Source organism: Barbatula barbatula, assembly GCF_947034865.1.
Source record: "Barbatula barbatula genome assembly, chromosome: 21".
In the NCBI taxonomy this organism is placed as follows: domain Eukaryota; kingdom Metazoa; phylum Chordata; class Actinopteri; order Cypriniformes; family Nemacheilidae; genus Barbatula; species Barbatula barbatula.
Genome location: NC_136784.1, coordinates 12,129,767 through 12,152,304, shown reverse-complemented (window position 1 = coordinate 12,152,304; position 22,538 = coordinate 12,129,767). Strand labels below are relative to the sequence as shown.

At 38.3% G+C, this 22,538-nt stretch overlaps 2 protein-coding genes across 6 annotated transcripts in view; one reads left to right on the top strand and one right to left on the bottom strand.

The window, feature by feature from the left end:
- spire1a (spire-type actin nucleation factor 1a) overlaps positions 1–16,998 on the top strand; it is a 34,583-nt gene extending 17,585 nt beyond the window's left edge. The window contains exons 4-19 of one of the 5 annotated variants that reach the window (XM_079485485.1): positions 1,098–1,223; positions 3,191–3,265; positions 3,359–3,523; positions 5,641–5,727; positions 5,965–6,094; positions 7,683–7,724; positions 8,778–8,825; positions 10,250–10,407; positions 10,500–10,584; positions 10,665–10,804; positions 13,920–13,946; positions 14,381–14,518; positions 14,606–14,676; positions 14,785–14,812; positions 14,918–15,072; positions 15,328–16,998. In XM_079485485.1, the coding sequence (XP_079341611.1) occupies positions 1,098–1,223; positions 3,191–3,265; positions 3,359–3,523; positions 5,641–5,727; positions 5,965–6,094; positions 7,683–7,724; positions 8,778–8,825; positions 10,250–10,407; positions 10,500–10,584; positions 10,665–10,804; positions 13,920–13,946; positions 14,381–14,518; positions 14,606–14,676; positions 14,785–14,812; positions 14,918–15,072; positions 15,328–15,577 (1,725 nt within the window). In that variant the 3' untranslated portion in view covers positions 15,578–16,998. The remainder of the gene's footprint in view (positions 1–1,097; positions 1,224–3,190; positions 3,266–3,358; positions 3,524–5,640; positions 5,728–5,964; positions 6,095–7,682; positions 7,725–8,777; positions 8,826–10,249; positions 10,408–10,499; positions 10,585–10,664; positions 10,805–13,919; positions 13,947–14,380; positions 14,519–14,605; positions 14,677–14,784; positions 14,813–14,917; positions 15,073–15,327) is intronic. The other 4 variants (XM_079485487.1, XM_079485486.1, XM_079485488.1 and 1 more) reach the window with 4 other exon arrangements.
- Positions 16,999–19,491: 2,493 nt separating this feature from the next.
- Positions 19,492–21,826, bottom strand: klhl38a (kelch-like family member 38a; the record flags this gene model as incomplete). The annotated part of the gene is made up of 3 exons (XM_079485232.1): positions 19,492–19,892; positions 20,273–20,378; positions 20,471–21,826. 3 exons carry the CDS (start codon positions 21,824–21,826, stop codon positions 19,603–19,605), a joined length of 1,752 nt encoding a protein of 583 aa, XP_079341358.1. The 3' UTR covers positions 19,492–19,602.
- Positions 21,827–22,538: the final 712 nt, after the last annotated feature.

Sequence of the window (22,538 nt, the reverse complement as noted above, 5' to 3'; positions counted from 1 at the left end):
ACTCTTCTTATCAATCTAGCTTGACAGCCATCACACCTGACACACCATTCATTTTATATTTACATAACCTTTATATTTAGGTGAACTATTCCTTTCAATGTCTTGACCTTGGAATCTCCCTCTGCTTTTGTAGATTATTTCTAAGGTATTTCTGACCTTATAAATAATAGTATCTTTAAAAGATATTTTTTCAAAGCTGTATTCACTTTCCTTGGCGTAGTCAGTATTCTTGTTAAACATGATCTCACAGTGAAACTCTCCAGATAGGTGACGTTAAGCTGTTATGCCAAGACATTCCCAAGCGGGGCAGGGCACTGGGGTAGGTGTGGTGAAAAATGCCATTAAGCCGGTTAAAGACGTCTTTAGTCAGCATGTTTGTACATTTTAAATGCTTCTCATGATGAAACCATAAAGCGTGAGACGCTGAACTTTAGGCCTGTGTTTTCCATCTGTCAGTCATGCGAACGTTGGGTTTGCCTGTCAGCTATGTGCTAAAACACAATATGCGTAATGCAAGGGTTAAGGTATCAGACAGGAAAGGAAACTGTTCCTGTCTAATAGATGCTATATCCAAGTCGGAAGAATAGTTACTGATGCAAATCTAGCAAAACAAATGTGTTTTATCGACATTAAGATATGCTTCTTTTGTCTGACACACTGTCGAGACTTCTCGACAAACAAGGGCTACTAAAGATTTGTATTCATACATTTCCAAATATCTGTAACTCGGATGAAAAGATAACAAATCCTGCCTGAATATCGGATATTTACTGATATGATTGTAATGTACACCAAACTGGGGACAGTAGCTCCCTGGGGTCCCCAAGATGGATCCAGGGGGGCCACAGAATTTGTGGTATTATAGAAATTGATCATATATTTTATGCAATCAAACATTATAAAAATAAGACCACCAACCACAAAAATGTATGTTCCAGCATTGTATAACTGAATATGTATTTGGTTTAATTAAAATGTAAAAGTCTTTATTTTGGGGGCCGCAAAGAGGGGCTTGCTACAACAAAGTCAGAGAACCACTTATGTAAACATTTTAAAGCAGTAAATGCATTGATTTACATCTCACTGTTATGTTTTAGCTCTGCACGTCTCACCTTCCCAGCCAATCAGATGCTGCTGACCACTACCAGGCCGTATGTCGAGCCCTTTATGCTGAGACCAAGGAGCTACGCACCTTTCTGGAAAAGATCAAGAATGCCAAAGAGGTAACAACGTGATGTGACCATCATTAAACACACTGAAACCATTATAACCAGACTGATATGTCACATACCGAATGGTTCAGTGACAGTTTCCTCCTCACGCTCATGAGCGATTGTTAACAGGCTTTTGTGGGTTTTCTTTGCATCTACAATTATTATCATCCTTGTCACCGGTTTCCTAAAAACCAAGAATCCGTGTCCAAACAGGTTTTCAAGCGAAAATCCGAAGACTTTGTTTGTGTACGGTTACATATCCCCATGAAGCTGTTTGTGTTTTTCACAATAGAACGAGTGGGTTGATGACAACTGTGAGTCAGAAATGGTGCCGGACTGCGGAGGTGGATTAAAACCAGCAGTGATTTTGTTTGGTTTTGCTTAATACTTCAATTATAGAATGATTTCATTGAAAAAATTAAGAGACCATTTATTTTCACTTTTATTTCGTGTTTATAGATATTTGTTTGTGTAAAGTGATCATTTTTGTTTAGTTTTATGAACCAAATTTCATTTCTATTTGCGTAAAATGAAGACCGGAGAAACTGTTTAAAATCACAGAAAAGATGCTCTGTGTTTTTCAGACCTCAAATACTGCAATGAAAACAAGTTCACATTTACTTTTAAGCAGTACATTAGTAATGTATTTAATTAAAGTAAAAAAAACTATATGTGATCAACTTTATCACAGTTTTTGTGTTTTGTCACGCTGTCAGTCTTTCACATTGGAGTTGGTTAACTTTGTCACTCCTGAGGTTTGATTTTGTTGAAATTCAACAGACACTGGACTGGAATGGCTGCTTTGTTATTTTTCTAAGCAAAAGTTATGTGTAAGATTTTAATGTCTTTTCAGCCAAACGTTTGTATTGTGACCTATGTTCCGTGAGTAATACTTATAATAACTTTATTATTGTTAATTATTATTAATTCCTTATTATTCATATTATTTACTACCACCAGACTAACATTAAATACAGGTACGATTTAAAAAATCTGCAACATGGCCCTGTGTTTAGGTTTATTCGAGAACATTAAATAATTTGCCCTCATTTCAGATAAGTACTGCTAAAGTTAACATAGGCTAATTAGAAGCTAATTTTAATGGGATTGCTCTACTGTCCTATATAGTATGTGAGATCAAAACGTACGTAGCCTAATTCTTTGAACATTCAGTATAGTATGCCGAAGGTAATGGTAGCTTGTTCCAATATACCTTTGTACAAAGTACAGTCAAAGGTTTGGATATACAGATATGAAAAGGCCGATTCAGCTGGTTTAAAACAGATCGACAGAAATCCTTTCTGATGATTTAGTATTGCTTTCTTCTCTGTGTGAAAGACTCTTATTTAAGTTGTGTTTTCTGATGCCATACAGCTGTTCATGTAAGAGATCAGACTCTTTATGCTTGGATATGTTTAGCTGTGTGTCTGGGTGTGTGTTTTATAATGGTTAAAAGCTTAAAAAAGTAATTTATTAAGAAATCCAGTTGGTGAGAAATAATGATTTATTATTTTGACCATAAGCCAGATCCTTTCTGGTTTACATAATTCATAGTTATGAGCAAACAATCCTTATAGAAAATCTGATGAGATGACCAACAGACACCAATCATTTTTCTTGCGATAATAATCTTGTATGAATTATTGAACACAATCTGTAGTTTATCATCTAACAACTGCAGGTGACCAGCTAACAATCTCTTCATCACTGCCAGGGACAATGTCTATCATTGATACCATGTCCCAGTTTCAACTCTGTTTGGATAAGACCCTTTATTATTTGGCAGCAGTGCAGGCGGTTAAAAGTTGCTTTAGCCTTTTATTGATCATCAAAACGACCTCTGACTGACTCTCACATGAGAATGAATGGATTTAAAAACAATCCACACTCGTGATTAATAAAGCAACAGTGCATTTTTGTGTGTATTCTCTAGTATCTCTATGCATCTACATCATGGGATGCTTTTTTTGTTTCAGAATTTGCGTAAGATGGGAGGAGAAACCACAGAAGAGCCGGGCAGAGACCTGAACGAGCTGCAGAATGCTGACTGGGTAAGACTCGAAACAATCCTGAATGCAATTGTGTGCTGTTACGTTACGTAGTCCTGAGGTACACCTTAACAACATTTTGAATGTTTTCCACAGGCACAGTTCTGGGTTCAGGTGATGAGGGACCTGAGGCATGGCGTTAAGTTGAAGAAAGTGCAGGAACGTCTGTATAACCCTCTGCCCACCGAGTACCAGTTGACACCTTACGAGATGCTCATGGACGACATCCGTTCCAAGCGGTACAAACTCCGCAAGGTCCTGGTGAGTGTGTGGGACCTTTAAACAATATTTTCGGGAAATTGCTCATGAATATTAAATTGGGTTGAGTAAAGATGCATCTACATATTTCAAGTGTCTGTTGCTCAAATCTGTTCTCTTTCCTTCTGTTGCCCACTTAAAGCGATACTTCACCCAAAAATGAAAACTCTGTCATCATTTACTCACCTTCGAGTTGTTCCAAATCTGTAAACATTTGTATACATGTTTCTGATGAACATATAGAAAGATATTTGGAAGAATGCTTGTTACCAAACAGTTCTTGGCCACCATTGACTAGCGTAGTATGATAATGGTAGTCAAAAGTGTCCCAGAACTGTTTGGTTACAAGCATTCTTCCAAATATCTTTCTCTGTGTTCATCAGAACAAATAAATGAATACATATTTGAAACTCAAGGGTGAGTAAATGAAGATTGAAGTTTCATTTTTGGCTGAACTGTTGTGTTGCGGGATGAACATCTGTTAAGGAAAGTTATTTTTAGGCCACGTTTACGCGATGAAAAACAGAAAAATGTAATCTCTTGCGTTTTGAAAAGTTTCACGTACACACGACAACGTTATCAAAACAATCTGCGTTTACATAGATCCGGAAAAATGACTAAAACGCTGTATTACGCATGCAACACCAGTAGTTGGCGACATCACTTTGTAAGATGACAATTGATTAACGGTTTATTGGAAGGCGGACTTCCGTCGCTTAAGAGACCATACAATACAGAGTGCTGCATTTCTCCTCATTCATAGTGAAGAGAAGCATGCGCACATATACAAACAAACAAACAAACAAGATGGCGAAAAGTTTGGACATTCAAAGGTTTTCCTTCCATCTACTCGTGCTCCCGTGTCTGATCCAAAAGCGTGTTAAGATTTTGCTGTAGGTCTCCGCTGGCGTTATAGCACAGGTGTAGTTAATCTACACTTTGCTGGAGAAGCGTTAACAAACTATTGCACAGCACAAAAAAAAACATGTAATCCGCCATTGTTGTATTTGTTTCTTCTTCTTCGTTGTGTTTGGGTGTGCGCATGCACACGATGTCGTTTTTTCATTCTTGCGTACTTCGGGGTTTACACGGAAATGAGAACGCCGTGGTTTTCAAAAACTTGCACTTTGTAACCCGTTTTCAAATCGTTTGCGTTATCAGTCCCCTAAAACACTGTTTCCTTGTAAACGGATAGGCAAATCACACACATTGTTTTGCGCTTTCACTTGAAAACGGTCTCGTGTAAACCGCCCCTTAAACTCAAATGTTCTCAGAACAAACAGGCGTGAGTCATTGTTTATAGCTTTTTGGCCATCATTACAGTTCAATTCACTTTTATTGCTCTTTGTTGCATATCATAAGCCGCAACCATGTTTACTTTGCTTATCAGACAAGAGCAGAGTATTTTTGAAGGCTCAAGGTATGAAACTGTTTTATAAGGTTTCGTTGGATTAAGTTGAATGATAGCAGGACATTGAAGTCAGTAAATAAAGATGGCAGGAGTTTGACGTTCAGAAATAGAGCTATAAAGCTGCAAAACTTTCAAAGATTTACCACGTCACAGACAACACCTTTCACGATAGGGCTTGGAACTGAGCGAGATAACACGTCAACTCTTAACACACCCTTGCCTCAGTTTTTTTACGTACAAATAATGTCACTAAGATGTCATTGATATTATTTTAATTGTTCTAAATGCATTCAATGCATTCTTCGTTGAAGATTCTGAACTCATATTACAAACACCCAAGAGGTGTAACAAGCAGGAAGTGATGATTTCTTTGGGTTTTTTTATGCACAATGGTTTTATCTCTGTAACAAATAGGTGTTATTATATAGAATATCTTCGCTGTCCTTCCAAAACATTGATGTCCAAATTTGTCGTTTATTAGGAAGTTGAAAAAACACTTGGTCTTTTTAAATGATTAAATACTGTGTTGTCAAATTGAAAAGTTAATTTTAGTACTTTTATTGGTTAAATATTTTCAACACTCAGGGACAAACATAAAATAAAATCACGAAATATGGAGATTTCAGAAGGACAGCAGCGATTATAGATTATTAAAGACATGGGCTCTAAGCGTGCAAAGTCTGTCTAACCTTTGACCCCATTACCACAGGTGAATGGTGATATTCCTCCAAAGTTAAAGAAGAGCGCTCATGAGATCATACTGGAGTTCATTCGCTCCAGACCTCCTCTGAATCCTGTGAGTATAAAACGCACACACTGTTTACTTTGGGTACGATTGTTTTTTAATGACGTCTATGATCACTATTAAGAATGTCATTTTAACTCCCCCTTATTTTATTTACATGTTGACATTTCTTCTCAAATGATCAGAAAACAGGAGATTTCCTTTGATATGGACCGTTTAACACCGAATCATCTGGTCACATGTACAGTTCTTGACCCGTCAATCATTGCGCACATGGATGTTTTTCAGGTTTCTGCTCGTAAGCTAAAGCCTCATCCTCAACAACCTCGAAGTCTTCATGAACGCATCATGGAGGAGATCAGAACAGAGAGAGAACTCCGGCCCGTCTCGCCTGATATGATCCGCAGGAGTCGACTGGGTTAGTAGTTTTCCAAACACTTCATCACACAATGCCCTGACACTTTGGTGCACAGGTACTTTACATGTATAACAACATAACCTGGAATCTACATACATATACAAACACTACGTTCTTTTTGTTACTTAATATAGATACATTATTTGTATAAATTTCTGCATAAACAAAGGTAATAATATTTTTGCAAAAATATGTCATATTTCTAGTATATACACATTATTCTAGTTTAACTGCCTTTAATCTTAAAGCAGTGTTTTGTTGTGATAGTTAACAACCTTCATGTTGTTGCAGGCCGTATGACCTTCCCTTTTCCATGCAACACAAAGGCAAATTTTTTAAGAATACCCGGTTAACTCGTTTCCCATGTAATGAAAGTGAAGGGGGACTGGGTCTTTTAAGATCTATGTCACAGAAGCGCCATACAAGTGTGATAAAAGATGTCCATGACACTCGTGTGGTATTCCCAAGTCTTTGAAGCCATGAGAAAGAGATAAACGTTGTTTACTTAAAATCTGTCTTTTATGTCATCTTTTGTCATTTTGACCTTGACAGCTCCAGTCCCCATTCGCTTTCATTACACTGTAAAGAGTTAGTATTTACAATAAGAATTAATCATTTGTGTTCAGTGGAAAAATGAGGACTGTAAACAATATGGGCGGAAACAAATTTTCTTTGAATATAAATATCAATTATATCAGTCATGTGGATGGAGGTAAGTATGTAGGATAAAACCAGGAGTGACTGTAAATGTTCAACAGTAGTGCAGATGTGTGGCAGCGTGTCATTCGCATGCATGGCTGCTTTTGTGTTCTCTAACATGTATATCTGTAATGCAGTTGTGTCTCTTCTCCTCTAACACTTCCCATTGTATTTGTGACCTATGATTCACGGCTTGGTTTGATCCATGTGACATGACTTTAGTTTCATAAACACTTACTCCATTAGAGTCTTGATAGTGATTTTGCACCGCATTTATTTGTGAAGTCTCGCAACGGTATTTTGCTGTTGGAGAGTCTATTGTATATTTAAAGATTGTGAGGTTTTAACTAAGTTGAGAATGCATGTACTTTATGTATAAATAAAGAGTGCTGTTTTTAAGGGAGATTTTACGGTTACATAAACATAAATCTTAATCCGTTGCGACATCCTCTGTAGGTTGTTGTGGTGAGGGGCTATATTGTTTTCTTCATCTGCTTATAGTAACAAAGTTCATGTATGGATTTTCATCATCCACATTATGTTGTAAACCTTTAAACCTGAGAAGATTATCATACATGGAGATCTATGCGTTATGTAAAAATAGCTACACTGTACTTTATTGTTTTGCTTGGCCTATTTTTCCGAATGGCTGAACAGGGATTGCAAAATTTTGTGAATAAACATCAAGTTTGTTCCATCTTAAACCTTTTATTGCTAAAAGAGGTGCTTTAGAGAGGGGATTAAAGCCAAGCTGATGAATTACAGAGTTGTTGTACCAGCGAATCTTTTATATGTCTGACATCCGATGCACTGATGTTTTAACTCATGGCTTTATTTATTATTCTTCCCCTCTCTCTCTCCATTCACAACCTCTGCTTCTCTCTCACAGTAATACGTCCACTAAGCATGTCTGTCAGTTTTGACTCATCAGGTAAAGACTTCTACGTGGCTTTGCCGGCTGTCGGCTCACTGACCCGCTGGCTTTCGTGGTTGTGTCAGAATCCCTCGTGTCTCACGTGCGGTGGTGGGGAGAATGAAACGTATTGATTATTAGAACATACTTTAGTCCGTTTCCGCTTGTGTGACATTAGACCACACGATGTCAAATAAATACGTAAAATAATATAGCAAAGTCCGATAATTTGTACCGATGGACACAAATATACATCCGTAGAAAAAATTAAGAGACCATTTCAAATCAGTTTTCCCGAATATAAAATGTACTATATATAGGTATGTGTTCTATAGGTATGATCATATTTGTTTCATTCTGTGAAGTACTAACAATATTTCTCCCAAATTTCAAATATAAATATTATTACTATTTGCGTAAAATGAAAACTGGAGAAACAGAAAAAAGCTCTACGTTTTTCAGACAAAGAAAACAAGTTTAAATTCACTTTTAAGCAAAACACTTAAAATATTTGTACATGTATTTTGGAACATTTCGATTATGTGATATCCTCCATTTTTATGTCTTGTTATGCTGTCAGTCTTTCACATTTCTGTTGGATGACATTGTCACTCCCTTGGTTTGATATTGTTCAACAGAAACTGAACTCGTATGGCCACAATACATCCAGAAATGCTGATGTAATGAACATTTGCTATGGTCTCCTAATTTTCTCCCAAGTTTTCGCGGCTGTATATGCGTATTCGCTTGGACACAGATCTCCTGCTTCTGTACATCGAACTTTCCTCTATAATTCCTCCAGCTGTTCTAGCGTGCACTTCTCTCCACCACCAAATCCCCCGCTAATCCTTTGTCAGGGCTGCTGCGTTTGTTTGCCGTGTTTGTGCTTCTATGTGCTGATATCCGTCCCAGAGCGAGTCTAAGAGCTAATGATGTTCCTGGTTGTGCCGTGAATGTTAGAGAACCGTGCCAGTCATACAGAATATTGGCATAGTGTGTGAATGTCTAGTAATGAAACGCAAGGCTTTTTTTTGACTAAGGCATCATATTGAAGAATTCGTTGCTTTCTAGGCGCAGGGAAAAGCATGAGCACCCCGCAGGACTTGTTCAGAAGCTCAGGTAACGTATTCCTGACGCAAGCACAACTGTGTAGAAACTGCTTCTGTGTGAATCAAACCCAAACTCGAGTGCTCGAGCAGCAGAGCTCCCAGAATTCATTTTTGATTTCTGAATGGGGATTAGTCTAAGAGGGCTTACGTAACCTGGAGTCCACAGACATCAATATTTCACATGCTGCAACGTTTTAAACCACGTTTAGGAGCTATGAATATCTGACTTGAGCCTAAAATGACTGGGAATATTGCAAAAACAGACACGAGTTAGTATAATCTGTCATGGCATGTCAGCTCAATCTTTGCAATTGGTCATGCCATTGTAATTTAATTTGAATTTATAGTGCTTGTGAAAGTGCAAATGTTGTATGTAAGTTAGCTCCGCTTAAGACATAATTTCTTGTATAATTAATTATATAAGCCGTCTTCTTCGGAGCGTAATGTGAATGGCGGCTTTGTTAGTCAGGCATAGCATTCAGACGTATGAATGAATGACACCATGTACTCTGTGTGATGATTTGGACGCATCACTGTTATGTAAGTTCGAGAGCTAAATTCTAAATATACCCCTTTGGTCCTGATAGCACTCCAGCTGTCTATTATATCCGTTTGTGATGTGTGTGGATAGCAAGGTCGAATGTGTGTGCATCATGTTTTTATGATGCCTTAAAGGTGCAACGTGTAATCTTTTGGGTGGATCTATTGAGAGAAATGCAATATAATATACATGACTATGTGTTCAGAGGTATATAATGGCCGTACATAATGAAGCGTTATGTTTTTATTACGTTAGAATGAGCTATTTCTATCGACATACACAGCGGGTCCCGTTGAATGGAATTTGTCATGTTATTTCTACAGTAGCCCTCCATAGACAAACTGCTTTACAGAGCATGTTTCAGAAATACGTGATCTCCTTCGGCAAAGCGAAACGTGACCATCTTTGTCCTGTGTCAGCCACCGTAGTGCTTCGAAAGGGAGGGGTGGAGTGAAACGGTGGTTGCATTTTTCAACCTCACCACTAGATGTCGCTAAAATCTCTAAAGATTTGTCTAGGCATTTGGAACGATCACGTTTGATGATTTCGGCTTAAATTTAAGAAATAGTTTGTATTCGGAAAAGTCTGAATCGCATTTATGTGGAAAAGTCTGAATCGCATTTATGTGCAAAGTTCATGTCATCAACAGTGTGCAGCTGTGTCCATATTCACTCCTTACATTTTTAATGAGTTTAGTACGACTACAAGATTCAACAATAGATTTGCATTTTCCTAAGCTTTTCTTCCATAAAGACAGCTATTCTCAATTGTAGAAGACTATCTTTTAGCTTTCTGCTCATGATACTGAGGTCATTACTATGGTAACCAACACATTTTTAACAAAAAATCCTGATCGCCGTCTCATTTTGTCCATCATATTCCCCCTCATGCAGATCTCCCCGACGGACCCCGCAAGTTGGCTGTCAGCACACTCTCTCTGGCCAATGGCCCTTCGCCAACTCAGAGCCCCAAAAACAGCCAGCCGCTGTCACAGAGAAAGAGATTGCTCAAGGCACCGAGGCTGGATGAACTGAACAGTTCGGATTCTGATGTGAGTCCTTTTGTGTTAGGAGCAAATTAGCTGGAACTGTTGATGCTGAACAAAAGAGGTTTCGATGAATGTTTTTGATCATCTTTTTGTAGGAGGATCAGAAATCTAGCAGCAGCTCAAGCATATCCACTTCAGTGGTTGACGATACGTCTCCCGAGTCTGTCAAGGGCAAAAAGAGTAAGTACCCTTCATTAAATATCCATAATGTCGTTTTTACAATCATTACACGACATTTCACATTGTTTCTGTTTCTCCAGTTCCTCAGTTCCTGCCCACATCTTCCACTTCACAGCCTGAAAAACGCATGGCTTATCAGAACAGACACTCTTTAGAGAAGGAAGCTCTCACCAGCCTTCATTCTTTCCTGCCTCCTTCTCGACAGAACTCTAAAACTCAGGTACGTTCTGTTTTTGCCGTTTTCTTTACTTGCAAAGGGTTGTTGTCCTGGTTAGCGGGATGTGAACCCAGAACACTAAATAAGAGTCATTTAGTATCGAGTAATCAAAGGGATGCTGCCAGTGCTGGACACAGTTAGCTGTCCTGTGTCTTGTGAATGGATAATTCGATTCCCAGAATTCCATGCAGTGCCGCATTGCCGGTCCTGAGAACTTGTGTGGCAGTTTTCAGTCCAGAAGCCCAATTAAAGGCTTGATTCCTGATGTCTGACAAAATATGATGGATATTTGACTTAATCTCCATTCAACTTTACTTTTACATTTTTGAGTAGTTGCCATATTAACCATAAATGTGTCCTGTGGAGTGACAGGATAATTTAGAAAAAACAACAACAATGAACATAATTCTCTCCTATGCTATTTTATATTTATAATATAAGTTTGAATCATATAAAACAATATATTATTAATAGGGCTGACAAATGATTAATCACGATTTATCGTATCCATAATAAAAGTTTGTTTGTTTACCTAATATATATCTGTGTACTGTGCATATTGTTTTTTTATTTATAAACACATACACGTATAAATATTTAGGAAATATTTTGATCACAAAGCCAGCCTTAAGTAGCACAGGACAATTTTTTGTAATAGCCAAAAATACATTATTGATATTAAGTGAATATATTTTGTACATTTCCTACCGTAAATATATAAAAACCTTAATTTTGTGAGTTATATGCTACGCTAAAGATTTCATTTGGACGTTTCCCACAGGATTTTGAGAGACAATCGTGCTGATGATGTCACAGTCTAATTAACATATTTGTGATGTTGTCATGTTTGCGTTTGGTCTAGTTTGGCCACTTGAAATCTGTTTAGTTTCTACTCGTCTGATCACGTTATGTTGTATTTTAACACAGCTGAATGCTATTTCACATGTTATGTTCTTTTGTCAGACATAAAACGTGTATAAAATAGTGAATAAGCCCGACCCAATAACATCTCGTGTTTAATCCAACCAGCTGTTACCTTAAAGGGGTCCTATGACACGGCTAAATCAAATATTATTGTTCGTTTTAGATGTAATGCAATGTGTATACACGATTTAGGGTTCAAAAATGCTGTATTTCCTCTTTGCCCCGCCTCTCTGAAACGGGCAGATTTTTTGCAAAGCTCATCGCTCTGAAAAGCGAGGTGTGCTATGATTGGCCAGTTAACTAGTGCGTAGTGATTGGTCGAATACTGAACACGTGTGATGGAAATGTAACGCCTCTTACTATTACAGGTTCCAAAGCAATTGTACTGACAGGTACGCCTACCTTACTTGTGTATACATTTGAGCGGTCTTAGTCAAATCATACCACGAACTGATGTAGATTTGTGGGGGTGTGGTTACACGAGGCGTTTCAGGCAGGTCTGGGTGAGCGTTCGCTTTTAGATAGAATGCATCTTTTGTTCCCACACACATTTTTGCAATTTTACGTGGCTAATACATGCACGGGCAACTTATAACACACCAAGGACAGAAAAACATGTATTCGCACCATATGACACAGTTAACTGCTGCTTAAATCGTCTTAAGACGTCATCGTCTGACAAAATCACAATAAATTTACATTGAAGACGTGATTTTGGCTATATAACTTGTTTGTCTCATGCAGCCCACATCCTTAAATTACTGCTGTTGCTGTTCTCATCAATGTGTTGTTGTGTTGTGAACGCTATTCGTATTTTAAATGCAAGTCGTAGTTTTATCGTAGATCGCGTATAGCACAGATAATACGGACCAAATTCAGAAATATGAATAAATCAATATGGGAAACAGACAACACAATGATATGTTGTTATAAGAAATATAACAAAATTTGTTTGTTTTGAAACTACGGACCCTCAAAACACAGTTTTTTGTTTGTTAAACTTTGCTGTCACACTAGGACACATGTATGATGTATTAGTCAACTACCCTTATTCATTAAGCGAACACTTTTGCTGCAAAAGAGCATTTGATCAACAGTCATTACTAAACATTCTATAATGTTTGTTTAAAAATGTTATTTGCTAGCTGAACGTTGAAACATTCAGAAATGTTTTGGGTGCTTGTTATCGTAAATGTTAGCGTAAGGATGCATCGCTGCTTGACGCTGATTGAGAGACCATCTCCACCATCTTTTGAACGATTGTAAATGTGTTAATCTTAGACTTTATGCAAGGAAAACAAATCGAATTTACAGTAAAACTGATAAAGAACTTTACAGTCATCTAGTTTTACGGCAGACTTAAACTGCTCTGATTTCCTTTTCCGCTTTACATTGAAGCTGCCCGCCGAAAACAAAGTAAATCACTTCACTTTCTTATACAGATTGTGTATCGTTGTTTCGTTGTAGCCGTTTCATCATTATTCCATCAGCAGTGAGCTGCCTTTGTCTGTCATGTTGCCAAGTGTTGCACAGCGAGTAGTGACAGCTGTTGTAGAAAACTGCCTATAATCATACAGGTTATCTGATTAATGAAATGATTTTATGATGGTAACGTTAAAGCTGTATTATACTGCAATTGAGCTCCCGAGACTTCATCCTTTCAAATGATCCACATGTCCATGCATAATAAAGTTAAGTACGTAATTGAAGGTTAAGTACAGTGTAATGTAGAGTCAGCTGTTTACATTAGTTATTATTGTTAAATATAAATATACTTTAAAACTCTGATCAATATTTCATTCATTTGTTTATTTATTATATTTGTTATATTGTTATTCATTTTATTATGTGAGATGTTGAGGAAATTATATGGCAGGCATTACACTATAACAGAGATATGTTGAAATCTGGTAGACTAAAAAAATTATAATTAATAATAAATGTAAAAAGCATAAAATATGGGATTACTGTACATGTAGTTTTTGTTTTACATTGTAACATTTTGACGGTTCAAATATTTTATAAAGTGATGCTAGTAGTAATCTTTTTTATTTCTTCTCCCGAGCTTTTCAATGCAATGGCTTGGTTTTAAAATGTTATATTTGAGGTGCAACAGTGACATTTTTAGTTTGTCAATGAAAATGCATTTATTTTTTTAACAAAGACATACAATTCCTGTGGTTTGTATCTTCAGGCTCAGGCGGTAGGCAGAGGTCGTGTGGTATGTTTAAACAAATCAACTTTTGCTGGGTGGCAAGAGGCTTAAACCAATATGGATCTCTTGTTTGGTATCTTACAAACATTATTCATTTGACATAATAAATCAAGAGGTGCATATTGGCTTTCATGCATTCGCTTATCAGTTCCTTCAAAGGCGCATTTGGGCTCATGCATTACAGGCATCAGGGTTTCTATTCAACTTTGTCATTTTGCATACAAGACTTTACCTATTGTGCATCAGCTTGAATAACATAAAAAGAGAGTTCAACATTCCATGTTAATGATGCTATTTATGTCGGGTGTCAGAGGGTGTAGTATGTGTATTATGGCTTTGCTTCATCTTTTCAGCTCTCGTTCCTGGGCGTGAAAGGGTGGCTTGTTTATTGATGCGGTGTATCCTTTGGCATGTTTGTGAAGGTGATGTTTTTGTTTCAGGAGGAGTTCTGCTATCCTGTCGAATGCCTCACTTTGACCGTGGAGGAAGTGATGCATATCAGACAGGTCCTTGTAAAAGCTGAGTTGGAGAAGTTCCAGCCATACAAAGACGTATATAACGCCTTGAAGAAAGGAAAGGTATGGCGCTTAAAGGGACAGTACAGCCTAAATGAAGTTTATCTTTGTTCTAAACTGACACGGTTATTTTGTAACCTCTTCTCTTAGCTGTGCTTCTCATGTCGGACGAAGAAATTCTCCTTTTTCACATGGTCCTACACATGCCAGTTTTGTAAAAGGTGGGTGGAGCCTTTCATTTATATATAACTTATAGACAGTAAGACATATAGAATAGGGTTATGCAATCATACGGATCAAATGGAATCATACTTATTTTTTTCTTACAGGCCTGTTTGTTCACAGTGTTCTAAAAAGGTACATGCAACTTCCTTTCCACTTTCCACATTTGCATCGAAATAAGTTGAATTTATATACTGTATATATATTTAAGTAAATTTAATTGTCTTTTTTTTGTCTTAGATGAAGTTGCCTTCCAAGCCCCACGCCAGGCTACCCATCTCTTCTTTTGCCCCTAGCATTCTGCCGAAGAGCGAGCCTGGAGCATCGTCTCAGACTGAGAAGACCTCCACCACATCTGGACAAAAACACCACAGTCTTCAGCGGTCCCTGTCCAGGTAAGATTCACATATTTTGGTGTACTAACAATAAAATTCCACAAGGTAACAGCATTGCTGTATTTTTGGACAGTACCATAGAAATAATATTGTAGTTATATGCAAAATGTGGAGTATTACATCATCCTCGGACACAAATACAATATTCGTTCAGTGCCATAGTGTTGCCATCTTAGACCATTATTGTGCATCATGTTAGTACACACAGGTTTATATTTGTAAAAGTGGCCAGTAAAACATTTTTTATCCTTTTAGATCATCAAAGCACGGAGATCGCTCGTCCTCCAAAGGTGAACTGGAGCTCCCTGAGCAGTTAACCGAAGATTGGAGCACCATAGACGTCTGTGGGGACTGCAGGAAGTTCATCCATGACATCATCACCAACAGCAGGCGCAGCCAGTCCACCAAACGTGCCCGTATGCATCGTAGAACCCACTCCGTCTACATGTCCTCCAGCAGCTCCTCAAAATACAGGCCGTCTGAACGGACAATCAAAGAGATTTAGGACGATAGCAGCCTTTGTATCGGAAGTACTATGATGAACTCTCATGGCGTGACTGTCCTGTTTAAATAGTTTATCATTCTCATCTCGAATGCTTCAGTCCCTGTGGCAGGAATCTCAACACTTAAAGTGCCAGACAGAAATAAACTCTTTGTTTATATGAGAGGTGGTTTGTAAGCTCTGTTAGCTGTATTATGTACCTTTAATACCTCTCCCTTGTCTCTTCCATTTAAAAAGTGCCAGAGGTGAAGGAATAAAGCCGGCCCTCGTCCAGCGTGAGTCCTTAAGCACCAGACGTCTCAGGAAATGTCGGGTTCTTTTGTCGTTAAAGATGCTGAATGTAGTGTAATACTCTTACTGTATAAGCTTGTGTTGACCACGCGAAAGAATAATATGAGTGATGTTAGGAATTCAGTGGTGAGAAAAAAATACTGCTATGAGCACGAAAGGCACATGGCTTGAATGTACATTTTTCAGGAACCCAGCAATTGTATGTAAATATAAAGCTGTATTATCAGCCTAAATGTTATAGATGTAAATAGGCATCCACTTCTGGTTAATTGTACCCCAAATGGACCGCTGAAAGACCAAGAGACACTGTAGAATAACTCCACAACAATTCAACATTAAGTCTTACCAAATGTTTTTTTTTCTTTTGTTCTTATTGTTTGTTAAAGTTGCTGCTGTCATATTGACATGGCTCAAAGGAATGAAGTTTTAGATAACGACAAAGAGTACTTATATTTTTTCCTCTGTCCAATTTTTTTGAGATTTTAGACGAGGGTCGAAATGTGTTTTATAGAGCGAATGCTGAAATGTTTCTTAAAGAATTGATTACATGTGCCAAAACAAAACTCCTCTGAGCAATACAAGTCCTGGACCTGATGTATATAGAGACCCCAGAGGTGGGTGACGGCCCCAAAGTGGATCTCAAGGAGCTACGTTTTGTATAATATGTTTATGTACATTGCTGTATATCCAAATTTCATCTGATCTACTTATCTATTATTAAAATTGATTTATTATAATATGGATTTATATTCTTAATATTAGTTATTTTATTTGTCTGTATTTTTGTGCAAAAATTCATGTTTATTTTGCCAATTTCACTTAACCTCAAAAACTTTTTTTCAATGTATCATATATGTCTTAAAACGTATAAAACGTTATACTGTAATATCTTAGTTGCCTTGTCATAGACACAACCAAGAATTCTTACTATATGAAGCTACCAGTGTCACGTGACCGCTTAAATTATTTATGTATTATTTCATATCTTAAAACATGCACACATACACATATAAATACACGCACTGCAGTGGTTTACAGGCCTGTTGACATGTTTTTCTGTTCTGTGCATATCTGGCTGTACTGCGTCTGTAGAATGATCAGTGTGCATGATGTTTTTTAAGGAGAGACTTGCCAATAAATAAAAAGAAAATATGGACTTTGTGTATTCATTCTATGCTGCAATATTTTGGGATCGATATCGTGATTTAAAAAACAATTGTGTTTAGCAAAGAAAAGAAAGTCTTATACATCTGGGATGACTTGGTAAGTAAATTATGAGAGAATTTGCATTGATGAGTGAAGGATTCCTGTGTGGGATTTTAGAATTTAACAGTAATCTAGTTCTCCAGTAGAGGGCAGAAAACTTCGGGTTCAGGAGTTTACTGTAAAACTTCTGTCACGTTCTAAGATTCTTCAAATATCTCAAAGCAGCAGCTGTAATTCATCAGGTATGTATAAAAAAAGTTATTTCCTTAATCGAATAACAAAAAATAAGTTATATTTTCGCTATGCTATTCCATATTCGAAGGCAAACATAACTGTAGAGGGCAGCAAAACACTGTTCTGAATTCATTAAATTTAAAGCTTTAAAGCATGAAAAGCAAAACATCTGTCAACATTTACCTTAATGTTGTTCAAACCCTTATAGAACACAAAATAATATATTTTGAGGAATGTCTCAGTGGTTTAGTGTCCATATATGGTAGCCAATGGAGGCCAATGTTGTTAAGTCACAAAATTTCTTCAAAATATCTTCATTTGTGTTCTGCAGAATAAAGAAAGTCACATTGGTTTGCAATTACATGAGAGTGAGTCAATAATGAAAGATTTGTCTCTCCTTTGGCGATCCACTATATTATTAAAAATAAAGCAAAAGAAGCACCGACAGTTCACAATTATATTGAACATCATTCATTTAACATGTAAGATGACTTTCCCCAGATATTTATATTACAGACATACGTAAATAGTTTTCGTCATTAATGATTTAAAACATTTTAGTTAAAATGTTTTTCTTAGTACCAGGTCCATGAGATGGGACATTACAATGAATGCCCACAAAATAGCTGTCCTGCACTCCGATTGGCGGTTTCCATGACAACAGCTGTCAAGGCCTATCTACGCTTGAAGGGTGCTAAAGTCAGTCACCAGTTCTAGCTTGAGACCAGCTGTGTTTTTGATTATGTCGCCCCTTTCTCGGTCGAGCCCCTTTGTTATACCTCATAAAGTTGTTTATTTATTTATTTATATTTATCTTTGTGCCCGGTAAATGACAAAGTGCAGCACAAACTAAGTTGAATTGATCCAGTCACAGACATCGAGTAAACAGATCTCAAGCAGCATTATGAGGAGCCATTGAGCATCCCAGAACATCATCCTCAATGCATTTCTCTAAAGTGATGTCGGGGCTCTTCAAGTCCCTATATCTTCTATTTCTTAATGGACTTTGCGGGCAAGATGACCTCTTCAAGCCGGCGGCACTAGACTTAGTGATCAACGTAATGCACGCCGGGACACACCTTCTGGTTCTTTTACAAATCATAATTTCATGTTTCAACATCAAAGCTGGAAAATGCATGGTGCATCAAAAATGATGTGATTCACGAGTTTTGGTTTTTCTTTAGTTCATGAACCATCATTTATGATTTAATGGAAGGGTATCAAATTGTATTGCATAGAGCTCGCGAGCAAGGCATGAGACTTAAAGGGATAGTTTACCCCAAAATATAAATGTTTAATTAATGTTTTTTTTATTCTACGGAACACAATATAAGATATTTTGTGAAATGTCTCAGTGGTTTTGTGTCTATACAATGAAAGTCAATGGGGGGCAGTGTTGTTTGCTAACCAACATTCTTTAAAATATATGGATTTTGTCTTCTGTAGAAGATAGAAAGTCATACAGGTTTGCAATGATACGAGGTTGAATAAATAATGACAGAATTTTCATTTTGGGTTGAACTGTCCCTTTAAGCAAAGGTTTCCATTTGGTCTCCATTTAATCTCATTGATGTCTGTATATAATTGAGACATGAAAGATATTGATGTTTCTTTGGGTTTTAATCCGACTAAAATGCCACCCTTAAATAATCCAATAAAAATTCTGACAACAAAATTGCTTCATAATTTTCTGTGCTTAGATATTTTGAAGAATGTGGGAAAGTAAACCGATCTGGGGCACTTTTGACTACCATTGTGATTTTTTTCTACTTAAGTCAGTGGTGGCCATGAACTGTTGGTTACAAGCATTTTTCTAAATACTGTGTTCATCTTCACAAAGACATTTATACAGATTTGGAACAACTCAAGGGTGAGTAAATGATGACACATTCTTTTGGTGTGAACTGTCCCTTTAACAAATGATTTAGCTACTCAAGTCATTCTGATATAGTGGGAGATTGTGATAAGATACATGTGTCTGAAGATTTTGGATCATGGACAGCTGTGCATTGCATATATCTGCCGTTTTGCTCGGAGGTCCTGAGCTTTACTCCCTGTGGTCTGCTGTGACTTCTAACTGCCACTTCAAATCTCTTTTGATTTAAGACAACACAGATGCTGGCGAGCACCAGCAGCGTACCATCAAAGCCACAGCAGAGATATCCTCAGCTCCCAGACGAGTGCAACCTTCCTCAGATGCTTTCCAGTCTCAGCTGTGAGCCCATATTTCTCATTTCCCTTAATGAGCAGGGGAGTTAACGGGACGCCCAGGCAGAGGTGTCGGATCGTCTGAGCAGTCATGGTGGGTTGGGACGGTTGGAGATGCAGATCAGAGATAGCGAGCCGTGATCAAACAGCTTGTACGGTAGAGAGCCTTTGGAAATCCACACGTCGGTTTTAGGGTCGTAGCACTCAAAGCAGTCTGAGTCCTCGATGACATCATGACCGTTGAGGAAGCGTCCTCCGGTTACATAGAGTTTGTTATTGATGACTGTGGCCGCATGGTGCATCCGCCTCTCCTTCATGTTTGCACACTTGACAAATTTGTTGGCTTTCGTGTCATAGGCAATCACTCTTCTTGTGTATCCTTATAAAGTCATAAACAGTATGTTTAACATTGTTTATTATTTAAGATCTTTTTTGCATTGTAAAATGATGTTCTCAAAGTCATGGTAACATGTTTTATCATTACTTTGACTTATTTTATAACTTGCATTGAGACTATTTAATATAATTTAAATTCTAGTGACTTGTAATTGTAATTTTATTTAATTTACAGTAAAAACGGAAGGCAGCTTGAAGTTGAAATAGTAATACATATAGGATTTATCATACTTTTTACTCGACTACATTTCACAAATAAATGTTATAGTTTTCTATAGTTTAATATAAAATGTTCACCTTGAAAACAACGTGCCTTTGGAAAAAGGTGACTGCCAAATGTGTAAATGCTATATTCGGTCTCACCTCCAACAATATAAATCTTGTCTTCTATGACGGCAGCCGGCGCACAGACATTCTTCACTGTCCGGGTTTCAAGTCTAGACCACATATTCCGGGATATGTGATACACCTAAAGAGACACATTTGTCTTGTTTATATGAGATCATACCATAAACGAAGCAACCAAACCACAGATGCACTCATCTAAGTGACTTTTGTTACCTGTATAAGCCTTACGGGATTCTGCAAGGCATCCTCGCCCCCAAACACGTAAATTCTCTGATCATTGGCGGCGACCGCAGGGTGCAGGACTGCTGTGGGCATCGGCGCCATACACTCCCACTGATTAAACATGCTGTTGTAGCGTTCCATCGTATTCGAGATCTGTGTGTCCGGCCCTATACCTCCAAGAGCGAAGATGAAGTGAAGGTAGGAGACGCTCTGATGGGCGTAACGTGGCTCCAGCATCGGCTCAGCAGTCCTCCACTGGTTGGTCTTTAATGAAAGGGTGTACACGGTGGCACTGACTGTACTTTCTCCAGACACGTGGCTTAAGCTAAGTCCTCCGACCACGTACAGAATGCTGTGGATGCAGACATATGCCGCCTTGTATAGTCGCAAAGGCAGTTTAGCTAGCCATTGCCATCTCTGTGTCCTCTCATCATAGAGCAACGCCTCTCGAGACGTCTGTTCGTTGTTCTTGCGTCCTCCAACCACCACTAAAGTCTCATGGCACGTGTAGCGACGCGGCGTGGTCCACAGCGGTTTTAATTCCCGCGTGCACTTCGCACTAACCGAAAACATCAGACGGCGAACAGACTCGATGATCTCGGTGCACAACGTAGAAGATTGGACAAGCGGATCATTGGCGATAAACTGGAAGAGGTACGTTGGATGGATGTACCTCAACCGAACCTTCTTGAACAGATCATGAATGGCACCTCGTCGCGAAAAGGGGTCGTGGTGTATCCAAGCCAGGAGCGTTTCAAACACCTGCTCTTCCTCAGCGCACAACCTGTCGTCCTCCAGGTAGCACATGAGCTCGGGAAGCGAAAGTTCACAGAAGTCCTCCGAAGCCGCTACGTCGGAAAAACAGCGAACAGCCATTTCTTTCGCTCTCTCCTTGAGGGTTTCGCAGTGAAGGATTTCGGAGAGACGGATCATGCTCAGGCAGTTGTCCGGATTGAGCTGCTCCTGTAGGAACGTAGAGCAGGCCTCGAAAAGCCTCCCGTACTGAAGCATGGAGGCCGCCTGCATCAACGGCAACACAAGCTCCATGGTGATGGTGATGGTTCCCGTATAAATGTAATCCACGATGCATTCGATGACTTGTGACGTTAGGCCTTTCAGGTCCACTCTAGCCTGGCTGCTTTCTCGAAAATTGCTACAGAACATGGCACGGAAGTACGGGCTGCTGGAAACCAAGACGTTCCTGTGGCAGGGGATCTCCTTGTCTCCGGTGCACAAGATAACATCGGTGAAGATCTGCTCTTGTCTTAATATGTTCAATTGAAACAGGAGATGAGCAGGGAGCTCTTGGTCTTTGAATGGAAAGGTCTCGGGCGATATTCCGGCCATGCTGCAAAAGAGAATTAGTAAATGATTATTCAATGTTGCAATAATCATGTGATTTACATAGCAAATAGCCGTGACACACAGTTGAGTCACTTATTGAGTAATACATTTTACAGTTTGCTGTTGTCATAGTCACGGCACAACCTTTCCGCCCTTTTATCTCCAGCGCTGTTTCTTTATCACCACCCTTTATCACTTTCTATTCCAGGGTCCCTTAAATCATTAATGCGTCCGTTTGTAGGACTTGGCCACATTTCCCTATCAATGCTAAGTTTATCAGTGCAGTCGTATCACTTGCCAGCTGTTTCTGATCCGCGTGGTTGGTTTGCCCTTCACGGCCTAACCATTTCACAAGGCTATTATCAACACTAAGTCGTCTAATCGCCCCAGAGACAGCTACTGACTTCGTCCCAGATCACATGGGTCAGTCTGATGTTTATTTTAGGATGTTAATTGTTTTTTTTCTTACTATTATTGACTATTCTGTGAACCCACAATAGTGCACCCCTAAGAAAAACTGATAACATACTGTATGATATTTTCGAAGCACTTGATATAAAAAATAGACATTGCATTTATATTTGCCAATACACTCTAAAAATATCTCAGCGTTGGGTCAAAAATGGGACAAACCCAACCGTTGGAAAATGTTTATATTTGACCCAACAATGGGTTTACAACAACCCAGCATAGTTTAATTTATAACCCATTGATG